Source organism: Megascapheus bottae, chromosome 5 (assembly GCF_031878675.1).
Source record: "Megascapheus bottae isolate mThoBot1 chromosome 5, mThoBot2.hap1, whole genome shotgun sequence".
Classification (NCBI taxonomy): Eukaryota; Metazoa; Chordata; class Mammalia; order Rodentia; family Geomyidae; genus Megascapheus; species Megascapheus bottae.
Window position 1 is genome coordinate 39,051,798 of NC_143513.1, and position 21,963 is coordinate 39,073,760.

At 39.4% G+C, this 21,963-nt stretch overlaps 1 protein-coding gene across 2 annotated transcripts in view; it reads left to right on the top strand.

Annotated features, from left to right (window-relative positions):
- Nucleotides 1–280: 280 nt before the first annotated feature.
- Dnajc2 (DnaJ heat shock protein family (Hsp40) member C2) overlaps nucleotides 281–21,963 on the top strand; it is a 30,768-nt gene continuing 9,085 nt past the window's right edge. Inside the window, exons 1-9 of one of the 2 annotated variants that reach the window (XM_090332927.1) lie at nucleotides 281–477; nucleotides 2,035–2,225; nucleotides 6,381–6,456; nucleotides 13,735–13,833; nucleotides 15,440–15,581; nucleotides 17,636–17,716; nucleotides 19,540–19,605; nucleotides 20,778–20,869; nucleotides 21,187–21,308. In XM_090332927.1, coding sequence (XP_090189053.1) covers nucleotides 414–477; nucleotides 2,035–2,225; nucleotides 6,381–6,456; nucleotides 13,735–13,833; nucleotides 15,440–15,581; nucleotides 17,636–17,716; nucleotides 19,540–19,605; nucleotides 20,778–20,869; nucleotides 21,187–21,308 — 933 coding nt within the window. In that variant the 5' untranslated portion in view covers nucleotides 281–413. Of the gene's footprint in view, nucleotides 478–2,034; nucleotides 2,226–6,380; nucleotides 6,457–7,132; nucleotides 7,183–13,734; nucleotides 13,834–15,439; nucleotides 15,582–17,635; nucleotides 17,717–19,539; nucleotides 19,606–20,777; nucleotides 20,870–21,186; nucleotides 21,309–21,963 lie in introns of those variants that run through there. The other variant, XM_090332928.1, reaches the window with a different exon arrangement.

The following is a 21,963-nucleotide window of genomic DNA, read 5'->3' on the forward strand; positions in this document are numbered from 1 at the left end:
TTTCCCACATCTTATCTTCTCTGATCTCTCCTGCCTAAGAGCTAACGTAGTAAGAACTTAGAAACAAAAATTCAAAAGGAGCTGACATTCTGTGCGTGCAAGCACACAGAACAGCGGTTCTGAAATCAGAGCGGAACTGGCGAGTCTAGGAACCGTTCGTTCAAAGCCCTTGCGCTCCAGCCGGACAGTCCACGGAGGAACCGGTACCGCCCACGTTGGCGGGTGGATAGGGGCGAGATTGGAGTGCGCACCGGAAGGACCCAACCCGGAAGTACTTAGCGGTCGTCTCCATGCGCCGGTTCCTGGGCGTCGCTGAGCCTGGGCGCGCGGCTCGGACTGGGCGCTAGGGCTGGAGCTGAGGCTGGGGGCTTCGCTCTGTCCGTGAGCCGCGGCCTCACAGGGCCAGCGCCGTCATGCTGCTCCTGCCGGGCGCCGAGGGCGGCCAGTGCACCGCCGTCGCTCACGCCCTGACCTCCGGTAAGTGCCACAGATCCTGGCTTCGAACCCCCGCCGCGCCTCCGCCCCGGTCCACGCTCGCAGCCCCAGGACCCTTCCAGCCCGGACTGCAGCCCTGAGTGCCGGGACCTGCGAGGCCGTGGCGTGGGCCTCCCTCTTCCCGCTCTGGGTGGGGAGACGGGCCGGTATGGTTCGTCCTCCCCGGGCGCCGACGGCCGTGCCGTGCTGTCGGGGCTGCTGACTCACGGTCGGGCCGAGGTGCTGGGCACCGACCCCTCCCCTAGGCCCCACCAAGAGCCTCAGAAAGACCGCTTTTAGTCATGCATCTGCCTCCTCGCCCCGCAGCCAGGAGAGCAGCCGCCGCTAGCCCCGCACGTGCCGGGGTCGCACAAAGCGGCGCGGTGAAAGACTCCCTGTCTCGGCCTCAGTGCTGGCTCCTTCCACTGTCACAACCCAGACCCTGCCCCTCGTACTTAAGCGTTAAAAGATCCATGCTGCTGGAAAGGATGGCAGGTTACTTCCAAAGACCTTCCCGCTCTTCTCAGGTGCTTCAAGTTACACTTCAGACAGTCGTGGGTATTGTGAAGGTAGAATCTCCTGTTTCCAAAATCTTCCGTAATTCCCATAATCATATAGTTGCTTTGTTGAATGTAAGTTTAAATGTATATCGTGGCATGGCGTGGCAGTTGTTTGTCTCGGTGTAATCCTATGAAGGAAAAGGCTCCGGAGGCAGCGTTTTTTTAAAAGCCACACCTACACCACAGTATTTCTCAGTGTTTGAATCCTTTCCTGGGTAAAGTTGCAGGAATCTTTTTTTTTTTAATTTATTTTTTATTTTTTTGGCCAGTCCTGGGCTTGAGCTCAGGGCCTGAGCACTGTCCTTGGACTTTTTCAAGGCTAGAGCTCTACCACTTGAGCCTCAGCACCACTTCTGGCTTTTTTCTATGTATGTGGTACCGAGGAATCGAACCCGGGTCTTCATGCATGCTAGGCAAGCACTTTAACCACTAGGCCAAACTCCCGGTCCAGTTGCAGGAATCTTAATCTCTCAAACCAATTAAAACTTAAGACAGTTTAAAAGTAAAGCGGTTTGCAGCATTTCTTCCTGTCTTACCTTCCTTGCATATGACATTTTTGAATGCTCTGCTTCCTCAGTTAACCGGAAAAGGCTGGAGGAATCTGTAAATCTTAGCAATGATAATTTCAATTTCTTGCTAATAGTCATGTAAACTGGGTGACCACAATTGTTTGTTTGTTTTTGCCAGTCCTGGGCTTGAGCTCAGGGCCTGAGCACTGTCCTTGGACTTTCTCAAGACAGAGCTCTACCACTTGAGCCTCAGTACTACTTCCAGCTTTTTTCTATGTATGTGGTACCGAGGAATTGACCCGGGTCTTCGTGCATGCTAGGCAAACACTCTACCACAAGGCCAAAACTCCTGGCTGACAGTTGTTTTTATAGTTAATTTTAAAATTATATTCTGATGTCATTGCTTTGATCTTACTTTCTTAGAGAGTTTTTCCTCTTGGGAAAAAAAAATCGTTCTATATTGACGTTTCTCTTAACATTTTCAATCACAGCTTCTTCACTCTGTCGAGTTGAACCTGTGGGAAGATGGTTTGAAGCTTTTGTTAAGAGAAGAAACAGAAATGCTTCTGCCTCTTTTCAGGAACTGGAGGATAAGAAAGAGTTGTCAGAGGAATCAGAAGATGAAGAATTGCAGCTAGAAGAGTTTCCCATGCTGAAAACACTCGATCCCAAAGACTGGAAGGTATTTGCTATCCAGATGCTTTGCTTAATCAAAACATTTAAACACAAAACAATATTCACAGTGAGTTGCCATTAATAAGCCTTGTCTTAAAGTAGCTCCCAGCAAGATAATATTTTAGCTGGTCTTAAAGATGATTGGCAGATAGTTTAGCAGAAAAGGGAAAAAAGGTCTTCTGGGCAAAAGGACTAAATAGCAAATTCTTTGTTAAAGAATTAAATTTTACTTTAAGGAAAATGGGAAGTCAAATGTTTCTATGCTAGTTTTAGAAAAATAAATCTAGTACTACAAAAAAATTGCTTGAAAGTGGGAGGCACACTTAGAGGGGAAATAGTTTTCTATTTATAGGTCCAGCCTCGAAATCCTGGTCCTTGGAGACTTGAGTCAAATTGGTGGATGGGTTTTGAGGTAAAGGGTACAGACTGATGGTAGGTTAGAAAGGGTAGAGCAGCAGAGTAGACAGGCAGCATTTTGGTTTTAGTGACCTGTGGATGTGTACCATCAATAACCAGCCTTGAGATGGAGGATAAGGAATTTTGCAGGGAATATTGTGCCTGTTTGACTATCAAGTACCGTACTAGTAACACTTTCTAAGAGATAGTTAGAAATTGGTGTGTGACTTCATAAAGAGATTAAGGCCAAAGACATTTTGAGGTCATTGGCATATAGGTGGTGGTAGTTCAGGCTGGGAGAAATGAGTGAGATAAGCCACTGAGACCAGTGTAGACAAACAGATATTGGGGGGGGGGGTAGAATTAAGAGTGTGACATAAAATATGCCTCTACGGTTTAATACAGTGGGACTTTGAGAAAGTTATTTGACATATTAATATCAGGTTTTTCTTGGTAATACAGTGAGATTGTCAACAATTCAAAGAGTTTTAGTGAGGAGTAATGAAAAGATGCATGTATTTGGTACTAATGTCTCACACATGTAATCCCTAGCCACTAGGAAGCTGATTCTGAGGATCACACTTCAAAGCTAGCCCTGACAGGAAACTCATAAGGCTTTTATCTCCAGTTAGCCACCAAAAAGCCAGGAGTAGAGCAGTGGCTGAAGTGGTAGAATATCAGCCTTGTGTGAATAAAGCTAAGGGGGACAGCACCTAGACCCCAATACTAGTACAAAAGAGAAAAGGAAAAACTTTGAAAGCAATTCAGTGGGCTAGGTGTGGTGATGCATGCCTAGAATCCCAGATGCACTGTAGGTGTAATTTGGATCACAATCCACAGTTGACTCAAAGCATTAAGCCTTGTCAAGAGTTAATGAAAGCATAAAATGGCGGGGGCATAATAATAGAGTGTGCCGGCAAGCTAGGAGCCCTGAATCAAACCCCAGTAACAATGAGGAAAGCCCTGAACATCTCTTTAGTGCTTGGTGCTTGGTCAATGCTAAACAAATAGTAAATGAGAATGCCTGGGACAGGCATAGTAGTGTAAATAGTAGAAATAGTAATAGTAATAGAAATCCCAGTAGTGGGAGTGGTAGTGGTAATCTAGCAGTAGTGGTAGTTCCAGTACTCAGGAGTCTGGGGCAGGAGGACTTTGAATGCAAGCCCAGCCTGGGCTATATTGTGAGACCTTGTCAAAAAACAGAAACGAAGTTTTTTTTTTCTCGGTTGAAATTTTTTAAATTGATGTTATTATAAGCGTCTTGCCTGTTTCAATTGTAAAGAAAAAAAGGAAGATAGAAAAAAGCCCCTCATTTTGAATATTTAATAAAGTAGGGCATCTGAATAGAAAAATAAGTACTTGAAATGTTCACTGATTATCTATTTTGAAAGAAGAGAATTGATACTTAAGGGATAAAGAAAGAGCAAAGGAAGTATAAAGAAATGAAAGTAAAGCCAGGTGTCAGTGGGTCGTAAACCATTAGTTTTAAACACTTGGTGTTTTTTCTGTTTTGTTTTGTTTTGCCAGTCCTGGGCTTGGGTTCAGGGCCTGATCACTGTCCTTGGACTTTCTCAAGGCTAGAGCTCTACCACTTGAGCCTCAGCACCACTTCTGGCTTTTCTTCTATGTATGTGGTACTGAAGAGTCGAACCTAGGTCTTCGTGCATGCTAGGCAAGCACTCTACCACTAGGCCAAACTCCCAGCCCTGCACTTAAGATTTTTAAGTTTAGTTTTTGGCAATACTGGGGTTTTAAATCAGGGCCTGTACTTGCTAGGCAGGTACTTTTTCACTGAGCTGTGCTTCCTGCACAGCAGTGTTAGAGATATAGAAATTTCATCATCTTATTTAAAATGACCTTGAAGGATAAGCATAGGGTTACCATATAAAGAGTGTGAGGATGAAAAGCAGAGGACTCCCTAATGTGTTTAGAAATAGCTGTGTAAGGTAGAGAATGATAGTCTGGGAAGTTAGACGGAAGGTAATGCTCTGTTCCTCTGCATGGAGAAGAGAGGTCTGCTAGAGTTACTTGGGTTCTAGAGTTGGTTAGGTGACCTCTCACAGTACGTTAGATCCTCCTTGGATGAGTTGTGATCCCCTAGGATCAAAGTATAGAGCAAGAAAGAAATCTCAAAGCTGGCCATTGAAGATCATCAAGAATCTAGTAAAGATGACTGAAAATGAATGGACAGAATTGTGAATGGATTCAGAGAAATTTCAGGAAACTGAGCACTAGTGGTTCAAAACTATAATCCTACCTACTCAGTAGGTAGCTTTAAGGATCAAAGTTTGCATCCAGCCCAGGCAGAAAAAGCTTATCTTGAAGTAGCCAACAAAAAAGTTGAATCAGAGGTGTGGCCCAAATAATAGCTTCCCAAACTATGCATGGAAAAAGCTAAGTGATAAATTGAAGCACTAAAGTCAAGCCCTTGTACTGGCCCTCCAAAAAAGAATTTTTTTTCAAGAAGATAATGTCTCAAAGATCGAGTCTGCTGTGTTGGAGTCAAGAGTAACAGTTTATAATTAAAAAAAAACACAAACAATGGTCAATACTAGGAGTATAGTTCATGTGTGAGAGTCTAGGCTCCATCCCTGAGAAGATCAGAAAAACAAATTGAACAAGGACATGCTGGTCATAATTGTAATCACAGCACTTGAAGGTTGAGGTAAGAGAATTGAAATTCAAGGGTAGCTTGTGTATGTAATAAATGTGAGTCTAGCCAAATAATGCAATGAAACTTGTCTTGAAAACAAAAAAAAGGAAGGAAATAATCTCATTACACCTAAGGTAGGAATGGGTAGAAGAGTGATTGAAAAATGGATGTCAAGTATGAGAATGTGATGTGGACATCATCTCAACAAGTTTAATAATAGCCAAAGCTGTGAGGCAGTGACCAGAAGTCTTGGGATGGTTTTCAAAGTTGAGATATGACAGCATCTTTTATCAAGTTGAAAGGTAGAAGCCAAGAGATGCTTATCTTTGAGAATACTTCAGGTGGGTTTTCACTGTAGAAGGAATGTAGTAATTCATTGTAATAGGAAAGACTCTTACTTAAAGGAGGAAGAGATTATATACAGGTACAGGGAGGCTGGTAGAAAGTTTCTGGGTGGAGAAGGGTGTCTGAGTATGAGGAAGCTTGGGAGAGCTTAGGGAGTAGGAAAGTAAACAGTGGAACACACAGTGACTGCCTTACTTATAAAGAAAGCTCATCTGTTCGATGTTTATAATCTTGGATTTAATGAAAACCTGTGATAACTGGCTTCCTTCTCCAAAACCAAACACCCAGTTTGCCTTCTGTATGCAGCTCTACCCTACTTGATATCTCTACTTGCATATTCCCCAGGATGTTAAAGGAGAAAGTACTTCTCTTCAGACATTCCCTCACATTTCAGTTTCTTTCCCATCCATCTCTTCTTGACTCCATGTGGTTCTTAGCGTAGTCTGCTGGGGCTATTGTAAATTTTAGTTCTGTGAATTTATAAGATTGAAAGGTAAGTACCAACTATTTTTTGGTATTAAAAGAGATTTCTTTTGTCAAGTAAGTATAGACATTGCTGGGTTTTACAAATTTCTGTTTGCGTGAGTTTTTTTTTTTGTTGTTTTGTTTTGTCTTTCCTAGCTTTAAGAGACATTGATTCAGAGTTAGGCTTATGTCTACAGAATGGATTTTATTCAAAACTTCTCTCTGGACTCCTTTTATGGAAGTATCACTTGAGTAAACAGGGAGGAGATATATTGCTTCAATAATCTTTTGTTTATTTATCAGAACCAAGATCATTATGCAGTTCTTGGGCTTGGCCATATCCGATACAAAGCTACACAGAGACAGATCAAAGCAGCTCGTAAGTACTTAGTTATTTTGGAATAATTTGAGCAGTGTAGGAAATTTATTCTTTTGAAGATCATAGTTTGTAGACATAATTTTCTCCTTAGTAGCATCTTTTACCATGTCAACTGTATAATGCCAGATTCCTTTGCCTTCAGAAACAGAGAGAAAGCAATGTGTGGAATTTCTGTGTGCGTGTGTGTGTGTGTGTGTGTGTGTGTGTGTGTGTGTGTGTGTGTGTGTGTGTGTCCCCGTCCATGTACGTGTATGTATATGTGTGTGAAAGAAAGGGGGGAAGAGAGAAGCAGAGCAGACAGATTAAAGAACACTATCAGTGGCAAAATATCATTAGTAGAAGTTTTCCTTAGTACAAGCCCTGCTTTGTTACTTCATTGTTTTGATATTAATTTATGGTCTAATTTATGGTCTGTGGTTTGATATTAATTTAAGGTCACATCTTTGTTAATGACACCATTTCTTTAAAGTTTCCTTGTTTTTATAACATGGTTAAAAATTGGGAGAGAAAAATGTTGGGAGTCTAGTCTTCCTGTGCCTTATAAAGCATAAGCCTTAATATACCTTAATATCCTGTTTGTATCTTATGGATGTACTTCTGTACACATTCAGATCACCTACTTAGTGAAGTTTAATGAAAAAGGTGAAGGTGATTAGTTTTCTGTGTTTTATCTTAGGAGAATGTTCTGCCTTCCACTGTAGAGAATGGATATTGAGGTCAGAGGAGGTAAGACTGTGGCCATTTGGAAAAGGAATTAGGGAGTCTCCAGGCCAGTCAAGAAGAGAAAGTGTTGCACTTGAATGAACATGACTAAATAAGAAATGATGTGGAAAAGTACTAGTGGAGATTTCTAAGCTGGCATGGTTTTAGACATAATATATGTTACTGTATCATCAGTAATCATGTGATACACATAAATGCCAGAAGAATTTAATTTTCATTAAAAATAGTATCTGCTATCTTACTATTAGGAAGAATAGCAAATAAATATCAACTATGTCATGAGGCATATACATTTTTGAAAGAAACAGCCACATGCTATAAGTTTATTGTTACTGAAATTCCTTTTTGAATATTCTATGCAAACAGCTTGGTAGCATCTGTACAGAAACTGTTAACTGTCAGGAGTTACAGTTTACTCTGTTCACTACCCTTGTTAAATATTTTATTAGTATTAACTCAGAAGGAAATTGTCACTTTTTTATTGGTTCTAAAAAATGGATAGTTTTGCTACTTAAAAGCTTTTTGAAAATCTAAGCCAAACTGGAAATGTAATGGAATGTAGTGTTTTCTAATCCATAATTATGAAATATAATAAAAAGAAATCTCACAAGCTAGGATACCATGCCATTTGCATATCCATGTTCATTGCTGTACTATTCATAATAGCCAAGATATGGAAACAGCCCAAATGGCTTACAATAGTTGGGTGGATCCAAAAAAGTGTCTATACCCAATGGAATTTTACACCGACCTTAGAAAGACAATTATGTCAATTACAGGGAATTGGATGGACCTAGAACTAAACCATGTTAAGTGATATAATCTAGGCTCAGAGAGACTTATGGGCACGTTTTCTCTCATATGTGGAAGTTAGATCTAAAATACACTGGGACATGAGAAATTATACAAGGCTTTAGGCATTCACACACAGTAAGATCAAAGGAGATTAAGAGAGAACAGAAAGGCACAAGGTGTATATATATCTGATCCTATAAAATGATACTTATGGAAATGAACTCTAGGAAATAGAAACAAGAAAAATAAAAAATAAATCTGATAGCAGATAAGGTCCCTTGAGTTCTTACATACTATAAGAAAAGATCTTATTAATATATTTTTAAAAGTTTGCAGAAAATTTGAAATCAATTAAAGATTAATAAAGTGTTTTTCCCTTATTATCTAAAAGAAGTTACCAGAAGTTACATATGTTCAGAAAAAGTGCTTGAACACTATAATGATGGCATCTAAATGATATTTATATTTATATTTAGTTTGGGTATTGAAATACACCTGGGCAGATAAGCAAATAGTGTGTAATTTGAATTTTCTAGATAATCTCTAGATAATATTTTAAACTGAAAACTTCCTTATCAAGTTCAAAAGAGATTTTATACATGTGTTAATGGTCTGGGAGATTGAATCTTAAACGTTGAATATGGTAGCCAAGTGCTCAAACACTTGTCTACTTTCCTGGACCTTTTATTTTTAATATTTGAGACAAAGGCTTTTATTCTAAGTAGTCCAGGTTGGCCTCGAACTTGGGATCCTCTTGCCTCACCTCTCAAGGTAATTGGGATTATAGGTGTGCTTGAGCAATGGCAGTGTGACTGCACAATTAAAGCCCCTTTTGCATTGGGGTAGAGGGAAAAGCCTGAAATTTTAATACACTGTATTGCCTTTGCTTTTTCCTTTAAATTGACATAGTTCATTGGCCCTCTTTCCCTATTATTAAAAATTGGGTAACATTGTATTTCCTTTACCCCAACCACAATATATGTTAGGACAGTAGAACCCGGTAATATGCATGGATTAGCATATAAGGTCCCACTAATAATGATTAGGCAGAAAAATCAGTGGACAAAAATAGTACAGCCAAATAAGTAAGTAAATCTGAACTTCTTTTCAACAAAAGGTCGAGACATTCCTCTCAGACTTTAAGGTTCCACAGACAATGTGTACTACATGTTGTCAGTAAGATATTAAGACAGTATTAGTGTGAAATAGGCACTGTGGAAGCATTTAGTAGAGATTGTAAGAAAATAAAAACATGGGAACAATTTAAAATGACAAAGGCTGATGTACAAATAGAGAGTACAGTAAAGAATGCTTTCCAAGTTCAGATGTAACAAATAGGGAGGCACTAAAATGTCCTTAAGAAACTAGCATGATTGTAATGAAACAATAATTGCAAATAGAAAGCTCTTGATTTTTTTTAAATTTATTATTATAAAAGTGATGTATAGCCGGGTGCAGTGACTCACGCCTTTAAGCCTAGCTACTCAGGAGGATGAGATCAGAAGATTACAGTTCAAAGCCAGCCTGGGCACTAAAGTTCTTGAGACTCTTATCTCCAATTAACCACTAGGAAACCGGAAGTGGTGCTGTGCTCAAAGGGATAGGGTGGTAGCCTTGAGCTGAAGAGCTGGGACAGCACCCAAGCCCTGAGTTCAAGTCCCACAATGGACCAAAAAAAAAAAAAAAACGTGTTGTACAGAGGGATTACAGTTACAGTTACATAAAACCTTGTGATTCGATGTAATTTATTTTTTTTTTCCACCAGTCCTGGGCTTGAGCTCAGGGCCTTGGACTTTCTCAAGGCTAGAGCTCTACCACTTGAGCCTCAGCACCACTTCCTCCTTATTCTACATATGTGGTACTGAGGAATCGAACCCGGGTCTTCATGCATGCTAGGCAAGCACTTTAACCACTAGGCCAAACTCCCGGCCAAACCTTATGATTTGAAAAAATACTTTTTTCCTGGTCCTTAAATTCAGGGTCTGGACCCTATCCCTGATCCTCTCTATGCTCTACTGTAGAGCTCTACCACTTGAGCCACAGCACCACTTCCAGCTCTTTGTTTATGTGGTACTAAAGAATCCAACCCAGAGCTTCCTGCATGGTAGGAAAGCACTTTACCACTAAGCCACATTCCCAGCTCTAAAAAAATTAGGGCTTGGTATTGAGCCTATGTGTAGACTTGAGACTTAGGTATCACGAATGAGCCCATACTTCACTCAGGAGAATAATGTGAGTTATGCTGTGCTACAGAGAGTCTGCCTGCTGAAAAATGGGAAGAGCAGTTCAGAGAGAAACTAGCCATTCACTACACAGTGTAAGTCCTAGGTGGTACTTAGTATTGGCAGTATGGTATAGTGGTTAGGCCCAACTGTGGTGAGATCCTCTTGTTATTAAACTGTCAGTGTAGTTTGATTCTGGAACTTTCAAACCTGATAATTTGACTCACAGAAATTCTAAATTCCATTTCTTTTTTTGTTTTTTAAATTTATTTTCAGGGTGATGTATAGAGGGGTTACAGTTACAGATAGTGAGTGCGTTGTTTCTTGAACATTGTTACTCCTTCCCATGTTTTCTCCCACTTCCCTTGTCCCCATCCTCTCCCAAGTTGTAAAGTTAATTTCCAAAGTATTGTCTTACGACTATCACTGTTAGTAAGAATGGCAAACAAAAACATGAGAAAATGCAAATCAAAACACCTCTGAGATTCTAACTCACCCCAGTTAGATTGACCAACATTGTAAATTTGAATATCAACAAATGCTGTTGGGGATGTGCATTGTTGGTGGGAATGTAAACTAGTACAACCACTCTGGACAGCAGTCTGGAAGTTCCTCAAAGAATTAAACATAGATCTTCCTCATGACCCAGTGGAATTATTCCTGGGCATCTACTTAGCACATCAAAAGCCAAGATACTAAAGGATCCATGTTCATTGCTGTGCTGTTAACATTAGCCAAGTTGTGAAAACATCGCAGATGCCCTATGAAAGATGAGTGAATCAAAAAAACCAAAATGTGGTACCACTTATACACAGCCATTAGAATAATATTGTCACCTATATGGAAATGGAGGGACCTAAAACAAATAATATTGAGATCAGCCAAGCTCAGGTAGACAAACGGTACATGTTTTCTCTCATATGAGAAAGCTAAATATAAATAAACTGGGACTTCATAAATTATACTTGTTTGTAGGTATTCACACAGTGAGAGCAAAGGAATATAGTAATGCCTAGGTGCATCATATAAAATGATTTTTATGGAAATGAACTTCTTGCCCCCGGTTTTCTTTTTGTTGTGTTTGTTATTTATATGTCTTTGGCATGGAAATGGAAGGACAGAGGGTACAAGCAGCAGTGGTACTCACTGAACACTTGAAATATACAACTTGGGGTGGGTTGGGGGAGGTAAATGGGAGAGTGTGAGGAAAGGGGTTATATTGTCTCAAAAGAATTGTATTTTTTTTTTTTTTTTTTTTTTTGCCGGGCTTGGGCTTGGGCTCAGGGCCTGAGCACTGTCCTTGGACTTTCTCAAGGCTAGAGCTCTACCACTTGAGCCTCAGCACCACTTCCAGCTTTTTTCTATGTATGTGGTACCAAGGAATCGAACCTGGGTATTCGTGCATGCTAGGCAAGCACTCTACTACTAGGCCAAACTCCCGGCCCCAGAGAATTGTATTCTTTATCTTACTTATGTAACTGTAACCCCTCTGTACATCACTTTTTTTTTTTTTCTTTTGTCAGTCCTGGGTCTTAAACTTGGGGCCTGAGCACTGTCCTTGGACTTTCTCAAGGCTAAAGCTCTACCACTTGAACCACAACATCATTTGTTTTCTTTCCTATGTATGTGGTATGGAGGACTGGAACCCTGTCTTCGTGCATGCTAGGCAAGCACTTTAGCACTAGGCCAAACTCCTGGCCCCTACATCACTTTTATAATAATCAAAGAACTTTTTAAATTAGCATTATGACTTTAGGTTTATGCTAATGAACTTCCTCCTTTTTTTTTATGTCAGTACTGGGCTTTGAACTCAGCCTCAACTGTCCTTAGCTCTTTGTTCAAGGCTGGCGCACTAACATTCAACCACAACTCCACTTCTGTCTTTAGCTGATAATTGAAGACAGTGAGTGTCTCAAAGATTTTTCTTCCCAGGAAAGTTGATTCTTTGTGTACCTCAGACATTTTTTTTTTTTTTTTTTTTTTTGCCAGTCCTGGGCTTGAGTTCAGGGTCTGAGCACTGTTCTTGGACTTTCTCAAGGCTAGAGCTCTACCACTTGAGCCTCAGCACCACTTCCGGCTTTTTTGTATGTATGTGGTACTGAGGAATCGAACCCGGGTCTTCGTGCATGCTAGGCAAACACTTTAACCACTAGGCCAAACTCCAGGCCCAGGAAAGTTGATTCTTAATCTTTAGATCTTAGCCTCCTAATTTGCTTAGCTTAGAGGCCTGAGCCATTGGTGCCCAGCCAGTGTCTCAAGTTCTTTCAAAAAATTTTTTGTGGAAATTTTATGATGAAAAATAGATCACTAACAAAAAAGAAGCTTCAAAAATAAATACTCTGGAAGTGGTGCTGTGGCTCAAGTTGTAGAGTACTAGCCTTGAGCCGAAGATCTCAGGGACAGTGCCCGGGCCCAGAATTCAAGCCCCATGACTGACAAAAATAAAATAAGTATTTCATGTTCTTGCTAAACTATTAGTGAATTTTGAATTGTCTACAGATTTGTTTGAGGCCAATTTTAATTTAAAAATTACATTATTTTGAAGTTCATAATTGTAAAGTTTTAATTATCTGGCTAGGGCTACTTTAGCTGTAAAAGGTATCAAACTGTCCAAATGTACTTTGGAATTGTTGCTATATATGTATACTGTATCTTTTTAAGGAATCATTTGTGTTTTTAAATTAGTTACTTTAGATATAAAAAGTCTCAAACTGTCCAAATGTACTTTGGAATTGGAATTGTTGCTATATATACATACTGTCTTTTAAAGGAATTATTTGTATTTAACTTAGTTACTTTAGATATAAAAAGTATCAAATTGTCCAGATATACTTTGAAGTTGTAGCTACATAGCTTGACTATGTCCTTTTAAAGGATAATATGCATTTCAATTTGTATTACCTGGTTAAATACTACCAAATGTTAGCTATTGCATTAAAAAAAAATCTATCTTGGAAGTGGCTCAAGTGGTAGAGCAGTAAGTAGCCTTGAGCTGAAGAGCTCAGGGACAGCATGCAGGCCCAAAATTAAAACCCGATGACCAACGAAAAAGGAAAAAGACAAGAAAAAAAAAAAACTATCCTGAACTTTAGTAATTTAGAATGATCATCCTTGTTTGTTTGTGTACCAGTTCTGGGATTTGAACTCAGAGCATCTGCATATTGCTCATCAACTTTTTTTTGCTCAGTGCTGTCACTCTACCATTTGATCCACAGCTCCACTTCTTGTCTTTTTGGTGATTAACTGAAGAGTTGAGTCTCTCTTTCATGCCTTCAAACCTGATTCTCAGATCTCAGCCTCCTGAATAGGTAGGATTACAGGCATGAGTCACCAGCACCCAGCTCATTTTATTTATTTCAATATACAGGTATGAATATAGAAATACTTGCCAAGATGACTAATGTTCTTTATTTAAGAAATAAGATATCTTAAGTTTTAATTTGTAGTATAATAGTATGAAGTTGGAGGTGGTCTATGTTTAGACCAACTTTATTTTTAATTTTGATACCTAAAGTAACAAATCTGATTCATTTTGTAGATAAAGCAATGGTTTTAAAACATCATCCAGACAAAAGGAAAGCAGCAGGGGAACCAATAAAAGAAGGAGATAATGACTACTTCACTTGTATAACTAAAGGTAATAAAATATAGTCAGGAATATCTCATGCCTGAATAGGGTTTCCTATGTGTTTTAACTATCCGATGACTTTGTGTGTGTTTGTCTGTGTATGAGTCTGTTAGTGGAGATTGAACTCGGGCTCAACCAGCAGCATCAACACTTTGTTGGAAGTATAGAATCTTAGGCTCTGCCCCAGAACTATTTATTACAGAATGTGTTTTAACATTATTGAGAATTGAATCCAGGACTTTGAACCCTTGCTAAGCAGGTAGCATTCCTCCAATCCTTTTGTTTATGTTTTTGTTGTTGTTGTTGCTGGTCATGGGGCTTGAACTCTGGGGCTGGGTGTTGCCCCTGAGATCTTCAGCTCAAGGCTACTGCCCTACTCCTTGAGCCACAGCTCCACTTCTGGTTTTCTAGTGGTTAACTGGAGATAAGAGTCTCTTCTCTTTAAGTCTTTAGTGCCCAGGCTGGCTTTGAACCATGATCCTCAGATCTCAGCTTTCTGAGTAGCTAGGATTACTATGAGCCACTATGCCCAGCTTGAGATAAATTTTTTTTGACTAAACAGACTAGCCTGCACATCCTCCTATCCTGTGCTGCCCAGGTAGTTGGGATTACAGGCATCATACCCAGGTCTCAGTGGTCCTTTTTTTTAAGTTGGGTTTTACTATGTTACACAGTCTGATAATCTTCATCAGGCCCTCAAACACTGGTATTCTTGTTAGAAGTGATATAACACTGTGATATTACCATTAAGTGTTGTATTTATTGATTAAACATATATATATATATATATATATATATATACACACACACACATATATATATAGAGAGAGAGAGAGAAAGAGAGATTACTAGAACTTTTACCATTTCAATTCTTTATGGAATTAAACTATTCCTCAGATATACTTGTTTAAGGTGGTTGGGTTTTGGGGTGTAGTTTAGTGGTAATATGTTTGAGGCCCTGAGTTCACTCTCTAGCATTATGAAAGACAATAATTTGATATAATAGTAGAGGCTCCACAATTATTTGGTACTTACATTGTTATAGCATCATTAATTGAATTAATATATTCACCACTTCTGAATATTTCCTTTAGTGTGATCTTGCACTTTATAATATTTTTATGTGTGTAGTGAAGGGTGAGGGAAGCTGGGGGGTGGTTCATGGCTTGCAATAGTGTCTTGTTATGTAGACCAGGCTAGCCTAAAACTTGGTGTCCTCCTGCCTTAGACATTGAAGTGCTGGGACTGTGCATGTGTGATACCATGCCTGGCTTGATGTTGTTTCTTATACAATTATATATACAACCTTAAAGGGTGCTTTCAGTCCACTGTGATGCAGTGCTCAGGAGCATAAGATTTTTCCATTTTTTGCAATGTTGAGATCCAGGAATGTTTTTAGGTTCTTCTTTTCCAAAGTCTGCTTTCTTATCACTTACCTACTAGTAGCACTTAAAAAGTTAAATACATAGTTATATCCAGAAGTACCAGAGCTGCTGTTACAAAATTTAATTCTTCCTCAAAACACAAAAATAATTTTAAATATGAAAAGTAGTACTTTTTAAAAATATAGTATTGCTTTACTCATGTTAGTATAATCTTACCTTTTTTTTCTCAGCTTATGAAATGTTATCCGATCCAGTGAAAAGACGAGCATTTAACAGTGTAGATCCTACTTTTGATAACTCAGTTCCCTCTAAAAGTGAAGCAAAGGACAATTTCTTTGAAGTGTTTTCCCCAGTGTTTGAAAGGAATTCCAGGTGAGTTAAAGCATCCTTTCTTTTTTTATAATCATAATGCTTTAATTGGCTTACTTTGATTATTGAGATTTCTATTACTTTCCACAGACAATGGTTTTGTTTCTAAAATGATAGCACAGGTTTTCCTTTTTTTTTTTTGGTCAATTGTGAGGCTTGATCCCTGGGCCTGGGAGCTCTCCCTGAGCTCTTCAGCTCAAGGCTAGCACTCTACACTTCACAGCACTACTTCTGGTTTTGTGGTGGTTAATTGGAGATAAGAGTCTCAGGGGACTTTTCTTCCAGACTTGAGACTTTGAACCTCAATCCTTAGATCTCAGTCACCTAAGTAGCTAGGATTAGAGGCATGAGCCACTAGTGCCCAGCTAGGTTCTCCCTTTTATCCTTTTCTGTGGTATTGAGCTTAAGCAAAAGTTCTGCATTTCCATAACAAAAGTCTTTTACAAATTTATGGGATGCTTTCTTCTGCATTTTCTTTGGGGAAGCCCAAAGTGGTGGTTCATGCTTGTAATTCTAGCACTGGAGATTGAGGCAGGAGTTAAAGTCGTCATGGGTTACATAGCAAGACCCAAATATAAATAGAGCTTTTTAAAAGCCAGGTTTATACAGTGGAAACTATTTAAACAACAAGACTGTTCCTCTCTTTGCTTCCCTTTTATTAGTGGCTACACTGTATGGCTCATTATCAGTTGAGAAAAGCTTTGAGTCTTTTAAAATTAAACTATGCAGAATTTATTTCATTAAAATGTGTTTTAAAATAGTACATACAGGGTTGGGAATATGCCTCGTGGTAGAGTGCTTGCCTAGCATGCATGAAGCCCTGGGTTTAATTCTGGGTACCACATGCACAGAAAAAAGCTGGAAGTGGTGCTGTGGCCTAAATGGTAGAGCACTAGCCCTGAGGAAGCTTAAGGACAGGGCCCAGGCCCTGAGTTCAATTTCCAGGACTGGCTAAAAATAATAATAAATAAAACAAAAAACAATAGTGTATATAATATTGATATTCTACACTTTTTGTTTCATCAAAAGAATTTTCCTAAAATATTTTATGTTGGCTTAATTGGAAACTGGAAAGCTTAAAAAATCTCTGATGCCTCAGTTCCACTGAAGAGATTCTGAGTTTGAATACTTTTGGTTGTTTTTTTTGTGTTTTTTTTTTTTTTAAATGTCAATTGTGGGACTTGAACTCTGGGCTTGGGCGCTGTCCCTGAGCTCTTCAGCTAGTGCTCTACCTCTTGAGCCACGGTGCCACTTCTGATTTTTGGTGGTTATGATAAGAATCTCTTGGACTTTCATGCCAGCCTGGGCTGGGCTGGATTTGAACCATGATCCTTAGATTTCAGCCTCCTGATTAGCTAGGATTCCAGGCATAAGCCATTGGCACCTGGTTACTTTCAGGGATTTTTTTCATGCTTCCAGGGGATTGCACTGTGCTGCAAAGTTTGCAGACTACTATGATGAACAGTTTAGATCCATCTAATATTTTTCTCACCCCTTCTGACATTTATTTTGCAACAGTATGATATAAAGATTTAATGGGGTGTGTGTGTTAGACTAGTAGAAAATGAGTGAGTAGCGCCTAAGGATCTTTTTCAGAGGTAATGGGTGCAGTGCTAAGCCTAAAAGTCTGGCGCTTAGGGTGGCTCGTGTTGGAAAATTGGAAACCCATCTGTACATATTCACATGTTTGGGAAGGCTAGGCCTATAACTTACTTCCTACAGCTTGCTGTTTATTTAGGGACAGGACAAAATGAACTTAAAAAAAGACAGGATATTTGCCATTTCGTCCTAGCCTGTTGCAGCTGCTACACGATAACTAATGGGTAGAAGACCATTTGTCATTTCCCCCTCCATCCTATCCTCATCCTTTTTTTTAACACCTGTATTTACTGCTAAGTAAATACCTCACTGCTGCTGACCAGCCAGCCCCATCTTTTGCCTCGATGTTAGGAAACAAGGGAGGTTAGAGGGATTAGAAAAAATCTAGTTTTTAATAAATTAAATTGGAAGTTGACCTTTGTAGTTTTTGAGTCAAATTATTTTTATTGATATTTCAGGTGGTCAAATAAAAAAAATGTCCCTAAACTTGGTGATATGAATTCATCCTTTGAAGATGTAGATACATTTTATTCTTTCTGGTAAGTAGATTCACTACTCATGTTGTTATTAGTTTTTGATTTTTTTACAAATTCACTGCAATTCACTGTAGAATCTTTACTGACCCAAGGCATACTGTTCAGAAATGAGTAAAGATGTTTATGTGTTGTGCATTTTCAATGTGATATTTAGGCTTCTGTGACTTTCATTCTGTCTTATTAATGAGATGTGGATATCAAGCAATTTGTTGCAGTAAGAAATGAATATTAGTGATCATTTGAATTCAATAAAACATTTCCATTTAGCTATCTTTCTACTTTAAAGTATTTGATATGTATACAGTGTGTTTTGGGTAACCAATATGTGTGTATGTGAAAGGGAGGGAGGGGGAGAGAGAAGGGGGGGAGAGAGAGAGAGAGAATATGAGAGACTGTAGACTGAACTTATTCTCAGGTTTGCTAAACATTAAGGCTTTGTAACTCATGAGCCTCTCAGCCTTTTTTGCACTGTTTTCAAAAGAAGTTCTTGGAATTTATGCATATAATTCTAGCTACTCAGGAGGCTGAAATCTGTGAATCACGTTTCAAAGCTAGCCAGGGCAGGAAAGTCTGTGAGACTTACCTCGACTAAATCACTAAAGGAGGTGAAGTGGAGCTATGGCTCAGATGATAGAGTGCTAGTCTTGAGCTTTTGGTCAAGGGATAGCGCTAAGGCCCTAAGCTAAGTTCAAGCCCCAGGACTGGTACCAAAGAAACAATAGAGTCTTACTTTATGGCAGAATGCCCTGAAATTAGATCCATCTACTTGTGCTTCCCCTCACTAATGGGTATAATGGCACATCACTGTGTCCAACCATTGTGCTTCTACCGTGGCTGGGATAATAAATGTGCACCATTGATTAAAGGGAGTTCCTAGATCTTCTTCACTTTTTGATTGGGTTTGATCTCCAATTGCTATCCATTCTCCATCTCCCATATAGCTAGGATTAAAAGTTTGATCCCCTGCACCTGAGGTTCATTAACTTTCAGTAGGGACAAGTTTAGCAAAATTCTTTGTGTCAGTACTAGGCTTGAACTCAGGGCTTAGGCATTGCCCCCTATGTTTTTTGCTCAAGGTTCGTGCTCTGCCACTGGAGCCACAGCTACCCTTCTAGCTTTTTGGTTTTTAGTTGAAGATAAGGGTCTCATTGACTGTCCTGCCTGATTGACTTTGAACCTCACTGCTCAGATCTCAATCTTCGGAGTGCTGGGATTATATATATGCCACCATGGCAGACTCAAAATATTTTCTGTGTACTATACTTTCTTATTAAATATCTAGAAAGTACAGAGATATAGAATTGTTCTAGAAATAACTATTACTTGACAGGTCAGGTAAAGATAGCAGAGAGGTGTAATTTTTTTTTTTTGTATATTTATACCAAAAGCCATGTCATTTATAAAAGAAGATGACACTGAAGACTTGAGCCTTCTGTTTGTTCAATACTGGGCAGGAAAGAAGGGGATCTAAGCCAGGCATGTACAGGATCACTCCTATAGTCCTAGCTATTCAGGAGGCTGAGATCTGAGGATCTAGGTTCAAAAGCCAGCTCAGGCACAAAAGGACCTGAGAACCTTATCTCCAATTAACCTCTAGAAAATGGGAAGTGGGCTTGGCTCCTGCGTAGGGCTGTAGCCTTGAGCTGAAGAGCTCAGGGACAGCGCCAAGGCTGAGTTCAAGCCCCACAACCCACTAAAAAAAAAAAAAGGCGATCTATTTATACAACTTCATCTACTCTGGATTATCATTCTTTAAAATTGCATGCTTCTGGCTTCATTTTAAAAGGATGCTTTTCAATTTTGTATTTGACTTCTGTCTGTATTAGGTATAATTTCGATTCTTGGAGAGAATTTTCTTATTTAGATGAAGAAGAAAAAGAAAAAGCAGAATGGTATGTATGCAGATCATGGTATCCGCAGGAGAACATTCATTTGGTTCTTTAGGTTGCCCCAGATATTCAGATACTTTACACTTTTAGATTAGCTTATGTTTCTTTGATCTTATTTATGTATTGTGTCTCATTAAGTATCCCAGGCTGGCCTAGAATAATATTCCTGCCTCAGCTTCCAAAGTGCTAGGATTACAGATAAGTACACCATGCCTGGTTGAAAAAGTTTTGCTTTTTTTTTTTTTTTTTGCCAGTCCTGGACTTGAGCTCAGGGCCTGAGCACTGTCCTTGGACTTTCTCAAGGCTAGAGCTCTACCACTTGAGCCTCAGCACCATTTTCCGGCTTTTTTCTATGTATGTGGTACCGAGGAATCGAACCCGGGTCTTCATGCATGCTAGGCAAGCACTTTAACCACTAGGCCAAACTCCTGGCCCGAAAAAGTTTTTTAATACAATTTTTTAAAATTTTCACAAGTTAAGATATGCCTATGAAATTGCCAAGGGATATAATTGTCAAAATAGCTCAACTCAAGCAAATTATTTTTTTCTTGGTTATTCAGCCTAGGGCTTAGTTTTTCTGTAGTGTGTAAGAAAATTCTTTTTGACATAAACGTCCTTCAAAGAATCAAAATTGATAGTGAATAATTCAAAATCACTTTAACATTATAACCTTCCAAGATGTTATTTTTATAAGCCTGCCTGCCTGCCTTCCTTCCTTCTTTCCTTTCTTCTTTCCTTCCTTCCTTCCTTCCTTCCTTCCTTCCTTCCTTCCTTCCTTCCTTCCTTCCTTCCTCTCTTTCTCTCTCCCTCTCCTTCCTTCCCCCTCTCTTTCCTTCCTCTCTCTCTCTCTCTCTCTCTCTCTCTCTCTCTCTCTCTCTCTCTCTCTCTCTCTCTCTCTCTCTCTCCTTTCTTTTCTTTCTTTCTCCATCCTGGGACCTGAGCTCAGGGCCTGGGCACTGTTCTTTGGCTTTCTCAAGGCTAGCACTCTTACCACTTTACCACTTGAGCAACAGTGCCACTTCAGGCCTTTTTTGTGTATGTGGTACCAAGGAATCAAACCCAGGACTTTATGTGTGCTAGGCAAGCACTGTCCTGCTAGGCCAGTCCCAGCCCACAAATCTACTATATTATACCATTTGTAGGCAGTAGTTTGTTTTCAATATTTTATATTTTAGTCGTGATGAGAGAAAATGGATTGAAAAGCAGAACAGAGCAACAAGAGCACAAAGGAAAAAAGAAGAAATGAATAGAATAAGAACACTAGTTGGTAAGTATAATTAGTGTTGTTTATAAGTGTTTTAAAAGCTGTTTTTTTTTCTGTTTACTAGTGTAGAGAGAGGGGTTTCATTTCAGTAATCTGCTTTTAAATGCAATGCATCTTAATCATTGTCACCCCTTCCCTCTCTCCCAACTCCACCTATCCCCTCAGGTCATGTGGTTCCATTTTCACATATGTACATGGAATATAACAACTGTATTCATTTCCTCCCTCCATTTGTCCCTCTTCCCATAACACCTCTCCCTCAATAAAACATGTTTCAACTGTTTTAAATGTTAGAAATTCAAAGGATTTATTTTTGGTAGATAATGCTTATAGCTGTGATCCAAGGATAAAAAAATTTAAGGAAGAAGAAAAAGCCAAGAAAGAAGCGGAAAAGAAAGCAAAAGCCGAAGCAAAACGGAAGGAGCAAGAAGCTAAAGAAAAAGTAAGATGACGTTTGGTAAATTTGGACGTGAATGTTCTTTAACTTAGGTCTGGTGGTTTTTTTTTGTTTTTTGTTTTTTGCCAGTCCTGGGCTTGAGCTCAGGGCCTGAGCACTGTCCTTGGACTTTCTCAAGGCTAGAGCTCTACCACTTGAGCCTCAGCACCACTTCTGGCTTTTTTCTATGTATGTGGTACCGAGGAATCGAACCTGGGTCTTCATGCATGCTAGGCAAGCACTTTAACCACTAGGCCAAACTCCTGGTCCAGGTCTGGTGGTTTTTTGTTTGTTTTTTTTGTTTTTGTTGGTCTTGGGGCTTGAACTCAGGGCCTGGGCCTTGTCCCAGAACTCTTTTTGCTCAAGGCTAGTGCTCTACCACTTTGAGCCACAGTGCCACTTTAGGTTAATTTGGCAGTAGGAATCTCATGAACTTTTCTGCCCCAGCTGTCTTTGAACTGCAATCTTTAGATGTCAGCCTCCTGAGTACCTACAATTATAGGTGTGAGTCACTGGTTTACAGCTTGTTCCTGTGTTGTTTCTTTAAAAAAATTTTAAAATTGTATTTCATTGTTGGGGTATAGAAGGGTAACAATTACATTCCTCAGGTAGTGGGTACATTACTTCTTAAAATAATACTCCTGAGCCAGGAGTTTGGCCT